Genomic DNA, 21,497 nt, shown 5'->3' on the forward strand with positions numbered 1-21,497 from the left:
CCCTGAGTTTTGAGGTCAAAATTCCATTTTTAAAATTTTTTGCATAATGATCGCACCCCGAACTTGCTTCCGCCGCCATTTTTGTTTTCATGTCCAGCACTGTTATAGCGGCAGCCGCCTCTTGGTTGATTTGCAGTCGTCCCGCAGCAAATGCATTCTCACGAGTTCCCATGATTCCTTGATTAAAACGTGCTTTGCGGCATTCGACATTTTGCAATTCGGCAGCGTCGCAGCGTGCTTTGTGGTTTTGTATGAGTTTACGCCGTTTCACCATGGGGCGGTATGCCAGTTACACCGCCGTGTTTAAGCTCAAGGCTGTTGTCTATGCACTGGAGCATGGAAACCTTGTGCTGGGAAGCATTTCGGCGTCGGCGAAATCAGGATGCGCTACTGGCAGAAGCAGCGCAAGAAGCTGATGGCTGCGAACAAGACACGGCGGGCTTTCTGCGGACCCAAAACAGGCAAGTTCCCTCGTGTTGAGGAGGCGGTCCTAGAATGTGTGAGGGACCTGTGCAAGGATGGTTGTGCATTGTCAATAGAAATGATACAGATGCAGGCGCGCACAACTGCCAGGAAGCTGGGAATTGCCGCAAAGGATTTTCGCCCTAGCTCTGGTTGGACGACTCGATTTATTTATGACAGAATGGACTTTCCCTGAGGCGGCGGACGTCATTGTGCCAGTGGCTCCCATCTGCGTATGGAAGCAAACTGATGGACTTCCATCACTTCGTCACTAGGCTTCGCGAGAAGAGCAGTTACCTCATGTCGCAAATTGGAAACGCCGATCAAACTCCACTGACGTTCGACATGCCCTGGAATACAACTGTGAACGAGAAGGGTGCTCGAAGCGTCCTCGTGAAGACGTCTGGCACAGAAAAACAGCGATGCACCATTATGCTTGCTGTGACAGCCGACGGGCGGAAGCTGCCACCATATGTCATCTTCAAACGTAAGCCTATTCCGAAGGGAAACTTTCCCCGTGGCGTATATGTGCACAAATGAAAGGATGGATGACTGCAGACCTGATGGTCGACTGGATTAAGACTGTTTGGGGATGAAGGCCAGGAGAACTTCTGCTTCCCTCGCTTCTGGTTTGGACAGTTTCAGGGGTCACATTGTGGACAGCGTGCGTGCTAAGCTTAAAGAGCTGCGCACGGACATTGCAGTGATTCCTGGGGGTCTGACTTCGCTGCTGCAACCTCTCGACGTGTCGCTGAACAAACTGTTGAAGGGCAACGTTCGATATGCAGAGTAGATGGCGATGGACCAGCATGATTTGACACCGAGCGGAAAGATCAGAAGGCCATCCGTGGAGATGCTTTGCTCGTGGATCGCAGAAGCGTGGAGCAATATTCCCGACGAGGTAGTGGCCAAGAGCTTCAAGAAGACAGGCATATCGAACGCTTTGGATGGAACGGAAGATGATTTTCTATGGGATTGTGAAGATGCTCCCAATGACGACACTGCCATTTTCAATGATGAGTCGTGCAGCAATGAAAGCGAGGATGGCGAGGATTCAGACTCGGATTAGAGTACCGACAAGAAACAATAAATGGGCATTGTGCAGTTCATGTGATACTTAATGTGCGTGTTTATTGCGAAGGTAAGCCTTACTCAACTTTTATTTTTGGTTGTAATCGAAATATCTGTTCTAAGATGTCTGACCTGCAACTTGTTTGCGTTTTCAGTGCTCAAAAATTTTTTTGTGGAAAATTTACCCCGCGTAATGATTGCAACCTGAAATTTGTGTCAGTTTTTCTTTAAAAAAGTGCGATCATTATGTGAGTAAATACGGTACATATCCACCTTCGTTTCTCGTCCGGTTTCACAGTTAAAGAGCAGACACTCAATTAACCTCGTGCGGTAAGTGTGCTTCAGGCTAAGAATCACACCTTGGTCAAGAGGCTGTAGGACAGACGTGCAATTCGGAAGAAAAAAACCTGAGCTCCGTGTTACTCACAGCATACTGCGCAGGTAGGCTACGACTTCCATTGAAACAGCACGGCTTGGCACTTTTTTCAATAACTAATAAAGGATGCTTATCCGAGCCTTCCATGTTCGTGCAAAGCAGCACTGTGAGATGCTTTTTACTGTGTTTGCCACCATAACAGCGCTGCCCATTGAAGTCGAGCATCCTGGCCGGCAACATCTCGTAGAACAGCCCAGTCTCATCGGCACTGTACAGTTCAACCTCTATGTAACGAACTTCCATGTTGCAAATTCCTCGATATTACGAAGTTTTTCAATTACTCAGTGCTGCCCCTATTGAAGTGAATGTATTTGAAAACTCCATGTAACAAACATGTTGCGGTGGTTGACCTTGATATAACGAACTCGCGGCGCTTTACTGTCTCTTAGCTAGTGACAAGTTAATGGAAATTTGGCAAGTTTGGCAAGAACCCCACAAGTTTCAGCACGATAAAACACGAACACCTACTATAGCAACGAGTGACGGCAGTTGGATACAACGCGCCGTGTTTCAACGCTGACGCCGCATCTCCGTGGTAGACGCAGCAGTCTCCGCTGCTTTTGCTGTCGGAACATGGCACTACAATAGTTCTTGCTTAAAAGCTGCAAAAAATAACGGAAAAAAGACACAGGGCGGGTAGCGCGCGTCCATCGCTGCCACGCAACCATGCGAGCTCCCGCGCGTCGCTAGCGGGAACAGCGGAGTGTGCTGGCGACGCGAGGCAGAGTCGGTTTCTGTGGGCAACGGTGGTGGGCAAACGCGCACAGGGTGGCGGCGGCGCGCCAACGCGCGCACTTTCCCCCGTACTGATCTCTTCTTCACCCCCTTTCCCCACTCCCTCGTAGACACATCGCGCAAGCCGCAGAGGCGTTGGAGGCTGCTGCCGCAGTCGCGCCGTGCTATCAGCGCGATTGCGAAACATCCGCTTCTATGACTTCAAATAATTTTGATTTACTGTAAACACTTTCAAGGTGGCTTCTCTTACACCAATTCTTAATCTGGTTTTCGTTTTACATTTTCCTTTTAGGTCTTCACGCGAAAACTGCATGTAACGAAAACTTGGATGTAACGAAAAATTGCGGACATTTTACAATTTCGCTAAAACGAGGTTTAACTGTAGACATCTGCCGGCTCGTAGTCATTTAATATGCCAGTCACATTGCTCGCCTCCCAAGCAGTCACTCAGTCAACGTCTGGCGACATGGATTGGCTGCACGGCACTTCTCCGACAACGTTATGGTGGCACTTGAAACGATTCAACCAGCTAATGGTACCTTTAAAATCGTCAATGCTGAGTAAGCACGCATAGTTCACAGATTTCTGTGGACAATGCTTCCATTTAGGAGGAAGTTCCTGGCTTGTGCTTCTACGAACCACGCATTACACTGCTTTGCCCAGCTCTTCATAGAGTGCATGATGCAAAATAGTGCAAAAAGTACACAAAGGACTGATGGACGACATAGACAAGCGCTAATTCACAACTGCGAGTTAGCACTTGTCCGTGTCGTCCATCTGTCCTTCGTGTACTTTTTGCGCTATTTTTCATTATGAATTTTCACCAACTCACTCAACTTTCGGCACTACTTAACGTGACTTCATAGTGTCTTCGTAACCTTTTTGTGCTTCGAGAACGTGCCTAAAGTAGTGCATTCTTTGTGTTTCCTTTGCTTCCTAGTATCGCGGATAGCGAACTTGCATCAATTTCAAAGTCTTCAGGGATGGCCGCTTTCTGCTTGGGCAATAATTTGATCAAGCAAAAGGTTTTTGTGCTTTTTTGCTTACATTGACATCATGTCCCTCCCGCATATGAAAGCTGGTTGTTGCCGTAGACACAGGCAGTGAGCGACGCGACCACGAAACAAAGCCAGCATGGCGAAAGTGGGGAAAATACAATCACGTGATTATGTGCTGACTGTGGCTTTGGATTTGACTTGGACTTCTGTCTAGCCAGTGAAACGTGTTTTGGTTTAGATTTTTTTGTGAAAATTTCGTTGAAGCAGAAAAGCGCCGCAAAAATGGTTCGTTGTTCGGAAAAATTTAGAACATTAATTCTTATGGGATACTGATGGGGAATAAGAAATTCTTCGTTGTTGCTGAAATTTCTTTGCCGCGGTGTTCGTTGTGGCGGGATTCAGCTGTATTCATGTTCGCTTTGTACCATTACACCTCTTGCTTTTTTTTTTGCTTTTTTCTGAACTTAACAAAACGAAACATGTTGCAGGGCTAGTTGGTGAAGCATGGTTCCTTCAATAGTTATCCAGTACTACATAAGATCAATACTGTGAGCCATGACTTGAGGGTTCAAAGCTGAAGTAAGGAGAGATTGGCACGCAAATTGTCTTGAGGTGTCTTTTATCAAGGAAAGGGGTGCATCAGCACCCCATCTGTCTATCCATGAGCCAGAGAATACAGATTATCAAATATACGTTAAGAGGCAGTTTGCTCTCCCTAACCTATAAGGAACTTCCTTATACACATGCGCTCTGTCCTTCATTGTGTATAAAGGTATAATTCGTCTGCTTCTTTAAAATTAGTTGGGGTCAGTGCCCATCCTATGTATTTCTTTCTGTGTCATCATCATTTATGTAGTGCTGGATAACTTTTTTTCTTGACATGTTTTGCAAAATATTTCATCTTCAATTTGACTTGTCTGACAGTATTAAAAAAAATGTTCGATTAGATTTTCACGCAGTTTTTAATACAGTTAGACCTGTTTATAACGAAATTGTAAAATGTTCACAATATTTCATTTATATCCATGTTTTTGTTATATGTAGTTTTCGAGCGAAGACTCACCAAGGACAATGCAGAACGAAAACCTGATTAAGAATCAATTTTATGTGTTTTGAGTAAATCAGAATTATTTGAGGTTTTATAGAAGGTGAAATGTTTTGTGATTACATTGAGAGCATCATGCGACTGCAGCAGAAGGCTCCACCTTTGCCGTGGCTCACGCGACGATGCATCTACGACGCGTTGGGGAAAGGGGCTGGAGAAGGAATCAGTGTGGGAGAGAGTGTGTGCATTCGTGCCGCTACCTAGTGAGGAGGCGCGCACCACCGTTGCCCCACAAAAGTGACTCTACCTCACGACGCTGATGTGCTCCGTTGTTCCAGGAGCCCATGAGTAATCGCGTACACTGTTTGCCTGTGTCTTTTTTCTTTGTCCTGTTATATTTTTCTTCCACGTTCCAAAAGCGAAAACTTTTGAAGGGAAAAAGCAAAACGAAGGGCAAGAACTGCCCTTGTACGCTCATGCATGCTCCAAACATTCATTTTGGTGCTTTTCTCCAGAATCTTTTCCAGAGAGATAGAGAGAGAGAGAACACGTGGTACATTTTGGGAATGGATATCTTGCACTGCTGGCATTCTTTGAGCGTAGGCTTGTTCTGCAGCCTCGGTCCCTCTCTGTGTTGCAGCAAGTACTACGAGAAGGATGCCCTGGTGGCGGACCCCGTGTCTGGGCAGATTCTGGCCTCCTTGCTGGGTGAGTGGTCTCGACCTGTCCCAAATTGCTTATTGGAGTAGCAAACACTCAGTTCTTCAAAGTGGGGCCGCCTGGTGGCCCTCGCAAAGTGTTTTGACGCTCGTAGGATGGGGCTCTGTGTGCGTTGATATTTCACATCAGGGAGGCTTTGTTTGAGGCTATCTCTGAAAAATTTACATCAGACATTGCACCTAGTTAGCGGGGCTGTTAAGCGTGAAACTGGGTTGGGGTTGACTGCTTATATTGAGTATTTATTGCGGCCGAGAATTGGGGGCAAGTTGGTGGAGGAGTAAGAATGCAGTATTTGGCCGTGTTACCGAGAGCTTGTCACTTGCACTCTGGGAAGACACATGTGACTCCAAGATTAGAGGCTCATGAGAGAAAAGCTTCACAGCAGGCAAGGAGCAGTAGAGCCATATGTGGAAAAGAAAACAAAACACACCTGGTGGAAAGGGGGAGCTTCCTGTGTTAAGGAACAAGTGATTTGACCCTGCATGTTCTGTCTTGGTGCCGAGACACGCAGCTCAACATAATGAAGGACATGAGGTGCGCAGCAGCAACTCCCATCTGAAATTCTTTTCATGAAATGCATGGTACCCCTAGACACCAAGGGAGTTCTTACATGGCAGAATAAAGAAACAAAAGTGCACCAAACACTGTAGTAGCCAACAGCGCAGACAATACCCCTGGCCACCTTTGCTGTCGGTGAGCTCGCACTATGTCCGTAGACATGATGTTTGTGCAAGAGAAAGGCCTAAATGAAAAACTCAAAATTTCCGCTGTCGATGCACATCAGGGGAGAAGTAATGATTGCTAGTACTATTTTTGCTCTGCATGAGTTTAGGATGACAAAGGAAAGCTCCATAACATTTCTGCTGTATCAGATTACAAGTGTGGGACGTTTCCTGCAGACAGAAGTCAGAGGTACCAGTGTGTGCAATTTTGCACGGGCGTGCATTCACCTTTTCTAAAGGTAGGTGCCGCATTAGCTATTCTAACATTTTGGGTCAATTATGGTACTTGTTGTGCCTCCGCAAGCACCGCAAGGAACTGGGGGGTGATGTACTCTAGCAGTCAAAAGTTTATGGGTCACATGCTCATCCGTGGGATCCAATCTTGTAATGTTTACCAATGTGGGTAGAGCGTGCGTGGCCCCTTCATACCCTAGCACATTGCTGGCGACTGGATTCCTTGAGCATGCTGGAATAAACTTTTGCTCGCAATAGTACGAACTGTGTGGCTTTTTCACCTTTTCTGCAGGGGTGCAGTGTGAGTAAATGTATACACCAGTTGCAGTGCGACTAGTGTCATTGTAACTCTCTTCCTCCTGAAAGGCAGGAATAATCCCACCTGAGATTGTTGTCCTGTGGCATATACTCATTAGAGTGTGATAGCGCGGGCACAGGTGGTGGGCAACCATGTGTGATGTGTCCGTTGCTGAATGGCACTGTTTTGCATGAAACCCTGACTTTTATTTGGCATGATATGTGGGCGGCAGCTTTGCACAAAAGTCAGTCATCTTATCTTTCCCCATAACTGTTGGTTGAAACAAAACAAAATTATAAGAGAGAGTAAACTTCATGGAATATGCTATGGCTAAGCATCATGATGGGGACTAGGCTTGTGCCAGCGCAGGTTTCCATCCTCAAAAATTATGAGTAAATTGAAATTGAACACGACGCTATTGGACATTTTAACAGATGAGTCTACAAAGGAAGCGCTGTTTGTGGTTTAGTGCCTGCATGCTTTGCCCCGCAGTTGGTCCGTGTGCTCTGGACTACTCCAAGATGAAGACGCAGGACCACTTCTGGACGGACCCTCCAGCTGACGAGCTGGTGCAGCGTCACCGGCTGTCCAGCGGGCTGCCCGCCTCGACCAGTGTTGGGGGCTCCTCCTCTGCGGGCACTCCTCCGCCCACGCGCCGACTAGGCCTCCAGGTGTGGTGAGGTTTGATCTCTGGTACCGCCAAGTGCCTACCGGTTTTCCATTGAGTGCAAGATTTTCCCCAGTATTGTGCTCAGCATCCTTATGATGCTTGGGAAATGGGTCTTGCACCAAATGAGTTGTGTTTGCCTGGTTCTGCCACACACGGCTGATGGCCACATGGTAGCGCAGAATGCTTGTGCTTTGTGTGGCAGAACCACATTGGTCAGGTGCGCTAGCTGCATTTTCTGGTGCGGCTTTTGAGTGACACAGAAAAATGCTAACACTCTCTGTTTAACATTGCAGATTCATGTTGGGAAGAATAAAGAACTACCGTATTTGCACGATTGTAACGCGTACCTTTTTTCCCGAAAATAAGTGTTTAAAAATGCATGTATGTTACAATAAGACTTGAAACTGAAAAATTTCAAAACCGAAACTGAAATCTCAAAACCCGAAATCAAGCAGCTCGATAAACCATGGCCAGCCACATTGTCATCGGTATCAGCAAGCCTTGGGCTTCTGGCATGGACGCTTCCGATAAGCCGCCTCTGTTCTTGTAGCGAGAGCCACATTCGGCTACCAGTCAAGCATTTCTCTGTGGAACCGCTCTGGAATGTGTGGAATGCGCAGCGGAGAGGAGGAGTAAGTGCGAGGGGCGGGACATCAGAGCTTTGCTGCCGGGTGTGGCCGCCCCTGCCGCGCGCGACGTCACGTGAATGCCACATACTAGCTGGAGGAGGCAAGACATGGTGGCCGCAGCACAGTTTTTTTGCATGGAGAAGGAAAGTCGGGCCACCGCTCAGCGGAGTTATCGACAGGAGAGGCTCAATTCCTTGGATCCGGTAATTGTCGCCTGGCAATAGAGGATTTACGAAAGTTAGCGCCATCTAGTGAAAGAAACAGAAACTGTGCGCGGCGGCCATGTTTTGCTCAGTCCGCCCGCGCCTCCCATCGAGTACGCTGTCAACGTGCGCCTTCGTAGAACCCGTGCATGCATCAAAAGGTTCATTGGAATGCTCACAAGGGATTGTTTCATTCTTTAACATTACAGCAGTCGCTGTTAGCTCCAAGCTCTATTCGGAATGACGCCAGAATGTTGTTGCGTGCCCTTCTGCAGCCAGCGCACTGTAGTAGACGCGCACGGAATCAAGGTATACGCGTGTATGCGACCGTTCGTTTGCAGTCCTAATCGGCTTTACAAGGGTCACTTGCATCATGTAAAGCATTACTGCGCGTCCCTCTGACTGAGAGCTAGCTCACAGAATGTGCTATAACCTAAAACAGCACGGTTGTTTTGCGCGCTATGGAGCCTTGTGAACTTGAAGGATAAGCTTATGCTGCGATGGACGACACGGGAGAAGGAGCAATGCATGTGTAACGAACGCTATTGTGCAAATACGTTCTTTGAAACATTTTGTACGTAGGTTGCATTTACCATTGTGTATTGGATTTAAGACACGGGCATGATTACCGAAACTACTTTTCACAGTCGTACGAAATGGTAGTGCTTAGTGCAGAGAGCAATATGGTTGTCTAGTGCGCCCGAGGTGCGTGTTTCACGCTGCAAAAGCAAGCGGCTGCCAAACCCCTGGCATCTAGAAAAGCAGGAAAAGATGACATCCCACTAGTGTGTTGTAACATGCTCACGTGCAGCCCGTTTCGACCGGTCCATGTCCAGAGCGTGCAGCTCAGGTTTTATACCTGCCAGCGCGGCCGATAAACTAACGAAGCGTGCGCTTGACTTTTGTGTGTTTTTTTCAAGTCACCCGACGGTTCGCTAATTCACAGCTACCTGAAATTTACTGGAATTTTTAAATATGTCGATTTCTTGTTTATTCCCTCTTTCAGAAAGTAAACATTTGAAGCCGTAATCTCATATGAAAGCGCTTGCATTGGAAGCTTCGAGGAACTCGGAGGAGGAGGAACTTGGCTGAAACGAAAAGAAATTTGAAAAGTCAACTCACATTACTGCGAAGTGTTTGTGCTTTGTGCAACTGGTTGTGTTCATAAAATCAGATTTATATCATATCGTCATAGAAAAATTAGGGGGTCACTTAAGCTCTGCCGTTAAAGGTATAACGGGATAGTGTCACTCTCTCATACACACACACACGCACGATGCTTTCTTTCTTCATGTGTTATATTTTAGCTCGTTTATTTATTTATTTTATTTGCCAAATACTGCAGGCCCTAACTGGGCCCTAGCAGGAGGGGCGAAAAGAATACAATGCAGTGAAATATGAATTCATCAAAAGTATATGTTATATGTTGTTATGTATGTTATATTTCTATGTTATGCTTGTTATGTTATATTTCTATCATTTCTTTATTTTTATTTTATTTGACGTTTTATATTTTTATACACCAATACGCATGCGTCAGCAACAATCGGCTTTCCGTTCTGAGTAATTTGACACTTTTGAACCCATTCTTCAATTATTTCAATTAATCAATTACACATTCTAAAGTTTCTTCCTTAGCATCACCAAGCACTGGTTTTTCATTCCGACACCTTTAAACCCTTACTTTCCAATTTTTCCTTTTTTTTCGTTTCTTTATTTCATCAATTGATCAATTAATTACAAAGATTTTGTTAACTCGTCATCGCCTATCGCACACCAATCAATATTCAATCACTGGAAGCACAAATCACCATGGCACTTTTTTTTTTTACGCAGTCCCCGATTATTTCCGAGACTAATGCCAACTACTGCGTCGACGGCATGGGAAGGAAAGTGCTAAGCGCCAGTCCAACTTACGTCAAATTACGCACGATCCTTTTGTCATAAAATAAAATGCATCCTCGCTCATTTCACCAGCCAAGTATCTTCCAGTGGGATGAGCGACGGTGATTGCGCAAACCAAGCAAACAAACTCGCGATGATCTCTCATAGCCGTTTAAAAAGGCGCACAGACAAAAAAAAAATCCACATTGCAGAACTCTGGATACTGTACCTGGATAGGGATGACGCTGCAGATTGTCGAGGGGCCCATGCACGACTCGTAGAGCAATTTATAACTGCGCTCCGCAGTGCGGCCGGTGGGCCCCGCCACGTCTCGGCTGTCAAAATACGCTTCTAGGCGTCGCTAACAGTAAACCGCCAGTGACCTAAGAGAGGCCCAAGCACAGCACACTAGGTTAAAACGTGAAAAGCGCGAACAGAATGGCGAGCGCTGACGGACGGACACGAAGCGAACGGATGGAGCGAACAAAATATGGCGGCCAGCGCGGGATCAGCGTGCCGCTCACGGTTGCCAGACGTACTTTTGTAGACCCTCTATTGGCCATTCAGCAGAGGAAGATTGAATACCGAAAGGCCAAGCAAGCAGCAGAGACGCCTGAACACAGAGGAAAGAACGTCTCAACCAGCAAGGACGCCAGGATGCAGAGCGTAACAGCTCAGATGGAGTCTTTGGAAGATCAAGGGGAACTGACGACAGTAGCAGAAGAGGATATAAAGGTTTGTTGTGTAACTGATCATACCATTCGAATGTCAGAAAGTTAATTTGCGACTCCAACATTTGAAGCAGGCTTCGTGAACAATACGTTTGAACACATGTGCAGTGTGTGTGAAAGACTGTGGCCGCGTGTTACTATACTGATCACCGGGCCGTCTTTCTTCTGTGCATGAAATAAAGAAATACGATGTGTGATGACCAGTGTCTCTTCATTGCTAATCAATATAGGCTCAACAATAGGCTCGGCAACATGTCGAAACCAGAGGAAAGTAGCTCTCGCTATGTATATCCTAGCATAGGCGAGCTAAGTCACTGCCATTTTTTTTTTTTTTTTTTTTGAGTTGTGTTCGTCCAACTGCTCGATGTGTGCATAAATCATGGTACCATGACTGAAGCCCATAAAGGATTGCGTGCGCGCAGCGTACAGCGACTGGCTCCGTGAGCAATCCCTGATGCAATCTCAAGAGAGCGATGCTTGAGGACATTGCGAGGCAGGTTCATAGCGAGTGGAAGGTCCTCCTGCTAGCAATAGTCGTGCGTGCGCAAGATGATTTTTTGTGGTTGGTGAACAGCGAGAACGAGCTGTTTTCCGACTCTGACGGCGAGAAGCCTATGACGTTCACGTCTCGTGTTGTGTTTGTGTGGGTCGATTTTGTTCCATTAAATGTTTAAGCAATTTTGAGACTCTTGTTCACTGCATTATTTCTTACGCACAATAAAATTGGCACCAAGTTTTTTTATGGTTTCTAGGCCTTAAATGTTACTGCGCGTTACAATCGGGGGCATGTTAGAATCGTGCAAATGCTGTATATACAGTAGCACATGCGTTAAGTGAGGTGTGTTAGATGACAGAGGATAATAAACAAAAGCACTGAGAAGAGGGTAATAGAAGGAAACATTGACAGCATAGCACCTTTGTCAACAGAAATCACGTCTACATACCTAAAGATCTGCTTTGTTTGGATGCCTAAATTACCTTTAATAGCCTTGTCAGCATAACTAAGAAAAATATTACTCAAAACAGGAGCCACTTTTGACCCAATACAACACATATAGGCCTGACGGGAAGCTGCATGAATACCCGCATACGGGAGCACAATACTTTGGATGGGGCCCCTTCCTCGATCTTGGCCTTGCACTACAGGGAATGCCCCCGTAAACCTCCTAATTCTAACGCAGAACCATATAGTCCACTCTATAATGGTACTAAGATCTTGTACAAGCACCGCAATAAACTAACTAGAGAAATCAGTGAAGCATTTCACATTCATAAAAACCCCGACACATGCGTTGGCACCCTATCTGTTCTCGTGTGTGACTGTGAAGTGCAGTATCTTGATCGTTAAGATTCAAGTTATCAGGTACCAGTGCTGTTAGTACTGCTCATGCGTGGTCTTGGTTGTAAATGGAGTATATATTTGTCTTCTTTCCAATAAAATCTTCAGTTGCTAGTCAGCGCTGGTTCCGTCTTCTCTCTTGTCTCCGTTGTTGCGCAGTTTTTTGTCTAATTATTCCATCGTCGTGGTTGATAAAGTCAGCTAGGCTGGCTTCGCCGCAAAACGACCAGTGTATTGAGCTCTGGGGGTGGTGGTAATAACTTTATCAAAACAGAGGAGTTTGGGACATGCATACCCCTGGGCCCCCGCACGGCCCCACAACACTCAGACGTTCATGTTCCCATGGTTCATGACGTCGGTAGCCCAGTCTGTGGCGAGCTGCTGCCGAACTGGGTCCTCAGAGTGCAGCAGGGTCTCCCAGTCCCCCCAGGTGGTAAGGTGCGTTCTTGATGCCGCCTGATGCGAGGTGGCATTACATGCGAAAGTGCATATTATTTGTGAGGCAAACTGTGAAATGTAGGGCAAATAAATATTTCTGCTGATATTTCCTCGCTCGCATTATATGCAGATGAATGCTTTTTTTCCCATTTTCGTTATCCCGATATTACACCTCGTATTATATGTGGGTCAGTACCGTGTGCTGGTTTTTAAGGTACATTCAGGTAGTGGAGGAAAATTGAACGGTCCTTTTGTGTCGGCTGCGATTGCTCATTGCAATTGTAGTCATAGACATTCTTCACATGTCACCTCATGTTTTATTGTTATGAAACTTATTGCCTGGTTCTCTTAACAGTTAACCAGCATTTTCTAATAGATTGTTGGTGCAGCAAGTTCAGTGTAACAAGATTGACTGCTGCAACACCTTTGTTTTGTGGAATTCTCAAATACATAAGTTTCAGTAGGAGTGGCATTGGGAAATCGAGAAGCTTTGTAATACTGAGGAATTCTCTACACGGAGGTTCGTTACTGCCTGGCTTAACTGCACTCTCCACCACAGAAATGTGCTGACTCACACATTGCTTGGGTAAGGGAAGGGAGTTGGCGAAGTACACTGTGCTATTACTGCCACATCCTTCCTACTGTCCAGATCTGGCCCCTTCTTACTTTTCTTGGTTGCAGACTTGCAGGGGTCGAACAGTGTTGCATGGCAGAAGTGCTAGAAATGATGTGTTTCATTGGAAGAATGCGATTTTAAGGATTTCTTATTAGGCTGTTTTGTGTACATTCGCATTAAATTTTTTATGACTATAGTGGGAATAGGGCTGACTCTGTATAGAACGTCAGAAACCCATCTACAGAACGATGGTTACTAGAATGAAAATAATGGAAATCCTCCACATTAATAGAGTGCACGATTGTAACCACAGGGTATACCTGCTCTTGTTCACTCAAAAGAAGCTGTGGGCTGGCTGGTAGAGCTATTGTCACTGTGTGCTGCCTCAGCCCACCAGCAAGCAGCCTAAACTGATGGGTCTCAGTTTCTCTGCCGCCACTTCGCACAGTGCCGTCGGGATCTGCGGGCAGCCACTGGTGGCAGCTCATCGGAGGAAGCCCCAGTAGGCCGTGGTGGGGTCCCCTCTGCGTCAGGTGGCTGCGAGCGGCTAGCCCGCGACTACGTTGAGTCCCTGCACCAGAATGCCCGGTCGACGCTGCTGTACGGCAAGAACAATGTGCGCGTACAGCCGCGCTGTCACGCAGGTGAGCCCCTGCCGGGCTATTTGTCCCTGCACCAGCTGGGGGGCACCCAGCTGGTGCTCAAGTGGACCCCCAACCAGCTGATGAACGGCACAACGAGCGGAGACAGCTCCTCGGGTGACTCACTTGGCAGCAGCCAGGACAAGAGGTGGGCTTGCTGATTTGGCATCTAGAAAGATGGGTAATGTGGAAGGCCGGTGATGTCCTAGCCAATGACCCTGAAATCTATTTCGATGTGCCTCACATGGGTAACATACTTTTTGTGCGGGTTATCTACACATGCGTAATATCTTAATGGCACATGGTGGAACCTGTATAGATGGCATTGCTCTGTAACATTTCCGCAGGAAACGCATGGGAAGGGGCCAAAATGGCGTTGCCACTGCCACGTCTTTGCATTCGTTTGGCAGGGACCCACATGTGGGCATCAATGATTGCTTTGTGAAGAGCTGAGCGGCAGCAAAAGCTGTCAAGCACGTCTCTTTGCTGCAATTACTCGAGCAGCAACATAAGTTTAGGGAGCAGACGAAAAGTTGTCATGCTGGCCTGCACTGTGTAGCTAGCCAGTGTACACCGTAAATTCTTTCTGCTCTTTTTTTTTAACCTCCTCATGCTAAATATAAAATGTCATGTTGTGTGATTAAGCTAGCTGTCTTTTATTTAATATCAGCGGCTGCAGTGGTCAACATTGATGCCGTGCAGTTTGCATGCCTCAGTTTTCTTCTTTAGGTGCACCTCTGGATTTCATAGTGCAGAGGAGAGTATATTTTTATTTATTGAGATCCTCTGAGTGTATTAAGCAGTTGGGTTGACAACTCCATTGTGGTGGCTGAATTTTCCTTTTGTCATGCTCTGTTTGTAGGCAACGGGCAATGAGGCTGCTGGGTGTTTTGCTGTGGCAGTTGGAGCGCAGGGCTGCCCACAGTCACAAACTGACATTGGCTTCCGGCGTTTCTACCACATCACTTGGATGTATCAAAACGATGGTTTAGAAAAACAGCAAAGGAACTCTAAATATTGGCCCAAGTGAACACGAGACCAGTTCTCTCACAAGATTGGTCCCATTAGTTGGGAACCATCATTGATGGCATTTGCATTGAGCCAGCTTGAATGCAGGTTCAGTCAGGACCAGGGAAACAGAATCCCACTACAGTTGCTTATCAAGCCAAGGTCCAGCTTATGGACAAGCTCGGCTATTTTCCATCCAGCAGGTTGCGGCACAGCAGGTCGACAGACTTGAAGAAAGGGCAGCAGGCTATGAGAAGGAAAAATCTTGGGTGTTAAGACATGATAAGATATCTGCCAGTTAATGACGATGTCAAACAGTCATGTGTAAGTGGCTGAGGTTAGGAAGCAAAACAGGATTCAATAGAGGGGTATGTGACAGCTCTTTGCTCTGTGGGGACATACTCTGCCTTTCTGTTGCCAAGGCTCCCATCTTAAAAATAAATATCCCCTCTTTTTATCCGCTCACTAAATTGAGGGGAAGTACTCTCCTGATCTTAGTGACAGTGATTATATTGTTCAAACAATTCTTTTATCAAAGCTCAGTGCACAATTCTATAGAACACATTTAACTGTACTGCTAGTTATTATCAGCAGTATCATTAAATGCTACTTTAAAAGGCATCATCTTCAGATACATCCATAATATTGCTAATGGGGTTTCTCTTAGGCTCCATGTTGGCTGGAATCGCCTTCCATGCAGCTATGATCCATTGCAGATTGTGTCTGACTAGTATTGGGTGCATCCAGTAAGTACGCTGGCACTATGTTTAGCAAAGTGCGCTTTGTTGGCTGCTTGTTGGGTTCGGTGTGCATTATGACCAACTTTGGCGATAGGGGACACTGTCTCGGCCCCTTTCTATATGTGCATAAAACGTGTACATCTTGGTCCTGCTTCTTTTTTTTTTTCCTATAAGGGACGGTGTGTTTGGGCTGGTGTTGATGACTATATTCCACCAGCGGGTGAGGTCCTACACGGGGCTCATTGAGCATGTGGGCTCCCCCCCCCACTTTGCCTCAAAGGGAGAATAGAAGAAATGTGGGCTGCTGGGCCTAGTGGTGCACATTTTCCAGAGCAAAAACTGGCAGGAAAGGCAGTGCACACGTCAAGTTTGAGCTGATTTCATCACTTTGAAATAAAAGCTTAACAAATATCTGCGTTAATAAATAACACAGAGATCGCTGCAAACAGAAGCAGTGGGATATTGGTGTGTGGGGATCTGCCCCCCGGCATGCAGTTGTGCAACTGAAATGGAAGGAATTGTTATGGCATGATCTGGCACGGTTTCTATACCCATAGAACATTAGGCTCTTGGGGAACTTTGGATGGCTCCTACCATTTGTATCCCAGGTTTCTCACCGTTAGGTTGCGTGCCTCATTCTGTTCTTTATACACGCATTCTAAGTGTGTTGTGGGGTCCTTGTGCTGCTTAACCCTTTTCCCTGCACAACATAGCATTCTTGTCAGCACTGGCTCTCTTGCTCTCTGTCTTGGTGACAGCTTACAAGTGTGCTAATTATCCTGGTCAGGTGGAGCAAGGCAGCTGCGAGTGCAGGCTCCATCAGCCTGGCATATTCCATGCAGAAAGAGGCAATTGTTACAGTTTTGGTTCGTGTTTGTTCGTGGTGCCACCCTGTGCCGGCGCGATAGAACTTGCGAGGCAGCAAGGCAATAAAAATGACACGGCTCGGGGAGTCGTTCGTTACGCAGTGGAGCGCGGTGCATCATTGTCCGTTTCTTGGAGCCTAGCCGTTGACGGCGACCGCCGAGCCGGTCCGCCTCTCGGCATTGCTCGGTCTACCAACTCGTAACAAGTGGCGACGAGGAAAAAATTCAAGTTCAAGTTCGTCTTTCATCCGCCCCCTTCTATGCACGTGAGTTCGTTGTTCTGACGAGTCAACGCGCAAGAATTCTGTCATGCCAATGTTCGGCACCCTCGAAGCGTTCGATGGAGGAGGGGGGAGAGATGCGTGGCCTTGCTACGTTGATCGCCTTGAAGCTTTTTTCATTGCGAATGACATCGCAGAAGAGAAAAAGAAGTCAGTCTTCTTTAGTTGCTGTGAACAGAAAACGTATGCTCTCTTGTGGGATCTCGTGAAGCCCACCCAACCGCAAGACAAAACCTTGCAAGAAGTTCTTTCTGTTCTTGGTGACCATCACTGTCCGAAGCCATCTGCTGTCACGCAGCGTTTTAGGTTCAACACACGTGTTCGCGTGGAGGGCGAGTCAGTCAGTAACTTTGTGGCGTCGCTCAAAAGCCTTTCGGAACATTGCAGCTTCGGAGCTGAGCTTAGCAACATGTTGAGGGACCGCATTGTCTGCGACATCAACGACACAGCCGTGCAGATGAGGCTGCTCGAGAAAGCAGACCTTACGTATGAAGACGCTGAAAAAACTGCACTTGCCATGGAAGCTGCGAAGAAAGATGCCAGCGAGATAGCGAGCTCAAGCCAAAGTGCGCTGCCCACTTATCAAGTCGCGGCATCAAAGGGGTGTGTCACATGCTACCGCTACGGGGACAAACACCTCGCGTCCGTGTGCAAGCACATCAGTAGTTCGTGCAATTACTGCAGGAAGCAGGGACACATTGTTCGAGTGTGCAACTCGAAGAAAAAGCACGCTTCATCATGGAAGGGAAAATTCACAAAGCCTCATGCGTCCGCACCTGGAACGCATCCAGTCAACACTGTTGACAACGATGTTTCTGCCGATGTGTTCGACATGTGGCCAGTCAACACCGTCGCGCCGTCACCACCCTTCACTGTGACAGTTAGCGTTTGCGGTAAGCCGCTCTGTATGGAGCTGGATACCGGTGCGAGCGTTTCTGTCATGGGAAAAAATCAGAAGCTGCTACCGTCAGTACCTGTCATGCCGTCTGATGTACTCCTGCGAAGCTACTCGGGTGAGGTCACACAAGTTCAAGGTAGAGTGAATGTCACAGTGCAATTTCGTGACAGAAAAGCAGTACTACCTTTATTCCTGACTGGGGAACATTCACCTACACTTCTGGGCCGGAACTGGATTCTAGAACTGGGCATTGACATTGCTCGCGTGGAAGCAGACGTTCATGCTGTTTCTGATGTTGAGGACATTCTTCAAGCGTTTCCTGAGGTGTTTGAACAGAGCCTGGGAACTTTCAAGGGTCCAGAAACCACAATCCATGTTCCACAAGATGCTGTACGCAAGTTTTTCAAGCCACGCCCACTGCCCTTTGCCTTGAAGGACGGGGTGTCACAAGAGCTTCAGCGCCTACTGAGGGAAGGCATCCTGGAGCCAGTCACTTCTTCAGCTTGGGCTGCACCAATTGTTCCAGTGGCCAAGAAGGATGGACGCGTCAGGATTTGCGGAGATTTCAAGGTTACCGTTAATCCAGTGGCTACGGTAGAAAAGTCCTCAATTACCTGTGGGCCATGCTGTCAGGAGGTGAGAAGTTCACGAAGCTGGATTTGAGGGACACCTACCAGCAAATAGTTCTTAACAAAGAATCTAGAAAGTATGTCACAATCTCCACACACATGGGATTATTCCAGTATACACGTCTCCCTTTTGGCGTGTCATCGGCACCAGCCTTGTTCCAAAGGGAGATGAAGAACCTTTTCCAAGGGCTGCCACATGTTGCAGTATATTTCGATGACATCCTTGTCACTGGCTCGAATAACTCAGAGCATCTTCGCAACCTCAGTGCGGTCCTATCTAGACTCCATGATGTAGGACTTAAGTTAAAGTTCGACCGGTGTCATTTTTTCGTCCGACAAGTTGAATACCTCGGGCACGTCATGAGCAAACAAGGCCTGTCTCCAAGTTTGAGCAAGGTATCTGCCATCCTTCATGCACCTGCACCCCGGGACGTCAAGGAGCTTCAAAGTTTTTTGGGACTTGTGAACTTCTACAGGCGGTTTCTACCGAACCTTTCCGCACGCCTCCGCCCTTTGCATTTGCTTCTCATGAACGAGAAGAAATGGGTGTGCATTCAATGCAGTGAAGCAGTTAATAATATCCGCCCCAGTCCTAGTACATTTCGACCCAGGGAAGCCACTGTGTCTCAGCTCCGATGCCTCTCCATATGGGATCGGCGCAGTTTTGGCACACCGAGAATCTGTTGGTCGAGAACTGCCCATTGCTTTTGCCTCCAGATGTTTGTCTTGTGCAGATCAAAACTACAGCCAACTTGACAAAGAGGCATTAGCCTTTGTATTTGGTGTTGAAAAGTTCCATCAGTACTTGTGGGGCACTCCTTTCACTGCTTATACGGATCACAAGCCGCTACTAGGATTACTAAATGATGACAAACCCATTCCAGTGCAAGCATCACCACGACTAGTCAGATGGGCATTAAAACTTTCTGCATACAAGTACAACCTTGTGTACAAGCCTGGTCTGGACTTAGGTCATGCGGATGCTCTCAGTAGGTTGCCGTTGCCTGCAAACAACGTGGATCTACCTGCACCTGCTGAACATGCTGAACAAGCATGAACATTGGTTCATGCTTGAACAAGCATATCCAGGATTGTCGTCACCTGCCATTGTGGCACAAGCTACAAAAAATGATCCATTCCTGAGCCATGTAGCTCTTGCTGTCCTGAGAGGGGAACAACTTCCAGCAGAACCAGAAGGAAATCCATTCACAGCAAGGAGCAGCGAACTCAGCCTCCACGAAGGTTGCTTGCTGTGGGGTTCCTGAGTTGTTATCCCAAAATCTTTGCAAGCCCAAGTCCTAATGATACTTCATGCTGGGCATCCTGGCATTGAGAAAAGCAAGACAATTGCCAGAAGCCACATCTGGTCGCCGGGAATTGATGGAGACATCGCTAAGAGTGTAAACAGCCGTGAAACCTGCCAAGCTTACCTGCGTGCACCGCAACGCAATCAGCACACGCCATGGCCGTTTCCACAGAGGCCCTGGTCAAAGCTTCACGTTGACTTCGGGGGCCCATTCGTGGGTCATACAGTCCTGGTCATTGTTGACGCCTATTTGAAGTGGGTCGAAGTTTTTCCAGAGGCGTTAACGTCAGCGGATGCTGTTGTCAGTGCTTTGTGAACAGCATTTGCGCAGCATGGGCTGCCGGATCTCATCGTGTCCGACAATGGGCCTGCCTTTGCAAGTGAACAGTACTTGGAATTCTTGACACGTAATGGAATACGTCGCATGCTTATGCCTCCCTACCATCCAGCTTCGAATGGTGCGGCAGAGCGCGTCGTACAGACTGTCAAGAACAAGATGAAGAGTGGATCCGGATCTTTACAAACTCAGATTTCGCGGTTTTTATTTCATTACAGAACCATGCCACATGAAGTCACAGGCAGAGCACTGTGTGAAATGCTCATGGGAAGGATTTTCAAGACACCTTTGGATGTTCTTCGCCCAAATCTACACACTTCAGTGCTGCTGAGACAGTTGAAGCAGAAACTACAGGCCGATAAAGGGTGCCGTTCTTCTCTATTGCCGAATGTGGGTGACAACGTACTCGCAAGGAACTTTCGTCGGGGGCCACCGTGGGTACCCGCACGTGTCACAAGCACCACAGGTCAGTCAGCAGCTACAGTCTGTCTCAGTAGGGAGTTTTAGAATAGGGGAACCTGAGGCTTGGGGCCCCCAAGGAAATAGAGCGCGGCAGAGCAACGTGCTAGCCGAGCGGCGAGTTTTAGAATAGGGGTTTTCTGGACGCAGCGGAGCCGGGCTTGCGTTCGTCGATTGCAGCGCCACGACGGTAGCCAAGGAGAAGCATTTTAATATATAAAAGCCAACAACGCTATCTTATTCGTCAAAAAGTACTATTATTGTACAAACACTATCTTAAGACTACCGGTTATATAAACCATTTTCGTCAGACAAGGCGAAATCGGCCAATTGTCAATCCAGGCCGAGACCGGAAAACATGCCGGGAAACCTCATTTGAACCATGATTTGAACCTTCCGCGCTTTTCGCTGTCTGGTCCCCATGGCAACCAAAGGAGGTGAACTCGCTAAGCCTAGCAGCTTGGTAAATCCGGAAGCAATCTGAAAATATAGTGCGTTTTATCGCTAAAATTTGGTTGTGCGGGCATCATGGGACATAGCATAAGCTTCGTTGGCCTTTCGTTTTCCTTGAACGCGTGACACCATGGAGCGGTGACGGCGAATGTGTGCCGAGGCGAGCGGCCGCCGCTTGGCCGAACGCCGCCATGTTGCCGTAACCCAAGCGACCCAATGGCGGCTTGGGGCGAACGCTATTTCTGAAAAATAGGGGCCGCCCCTAGCGTTAATCCAAGACCCCAAGCGCGCCTTATGTTCTGCGCATGCGCATTTCGACGCCCCAAGCTCCTTGGGGCCCCCTATTCTAAGACTCTCTAGTAACGGTACTCTCTGGCATAGGCATGGCGACCACCTACGTCCTCAAGTCGAAGAAATCGCTGAGCCAACCACTGGACTACGGAGGCCTGGACCTACTGGAACACAGGGCGTTTCCAGCCACCCATCAACTGAGCGTGACACCAGCTTGGCTGTTTCTGTGGACTCTGACCCCACCGTGAGTGCTACTAGTGGCACAGAAGAGACAACTGTGAACATGACTGGTGGTACAGAAGAGACTGCTATGAACTCTCCCAAGTCAGCGTGCAGCACGCCTCAGTTGCGAAGAAG

The 21,497-nt window shown here is 47.5% G+C and overlaps 1 protein-coding gene across 4 annotated transcripts in view; it reads left to right on the top strand.

Moving 5' to 3' along the window:
• The window catches only part of LOC146194364 (small G protein signaling modulator 1-like), a 164,881-nt gene that overhangs the window by 26,695 nt on the left and 116,689 nt on the right, over window positions 1–21,497 (top strand). For all 4 annotated transcript variants that reach the window (XR_014705876.1, XM_084597375.1, XM_084597378.1 and 1 more), the window contains exons 5-7: window positions 5,388–5,455; window positions 7,214–7,392; window positions 13,680–14,020. Coding sequence is in view for 3 of the 4 variants with exons in the window: in XM_084597375.1 (XP_084453501.1) it covers window positions 5,388–5,455; window positions 7,214–7,392; window positions 13,680–14,020 (588 nt within the window). In the remaining variant the exon portion in view is untranslated. The remainder of the gene's footprint in view (window positions 1–5,387; window positions 5,456–7,213; window positions 7,393–13,679; window positions 14,021–21,497) is intronic.

Source organism: Amblyomma maculatum, chromosome 3, assembly GCF_055883805.1.
Source record: "Amblyomma maculatum isolate TAMU_Amacu chromosome 3, ASM5588380v1, whole genome shotgun sequence".
NCBI classification, from domain to species: Eukaryota; Metazoa; Arthropoda; class Arachnida; order Ixodida; family Ixodidae; genus Amblyomma; species Amblyomma maculatum.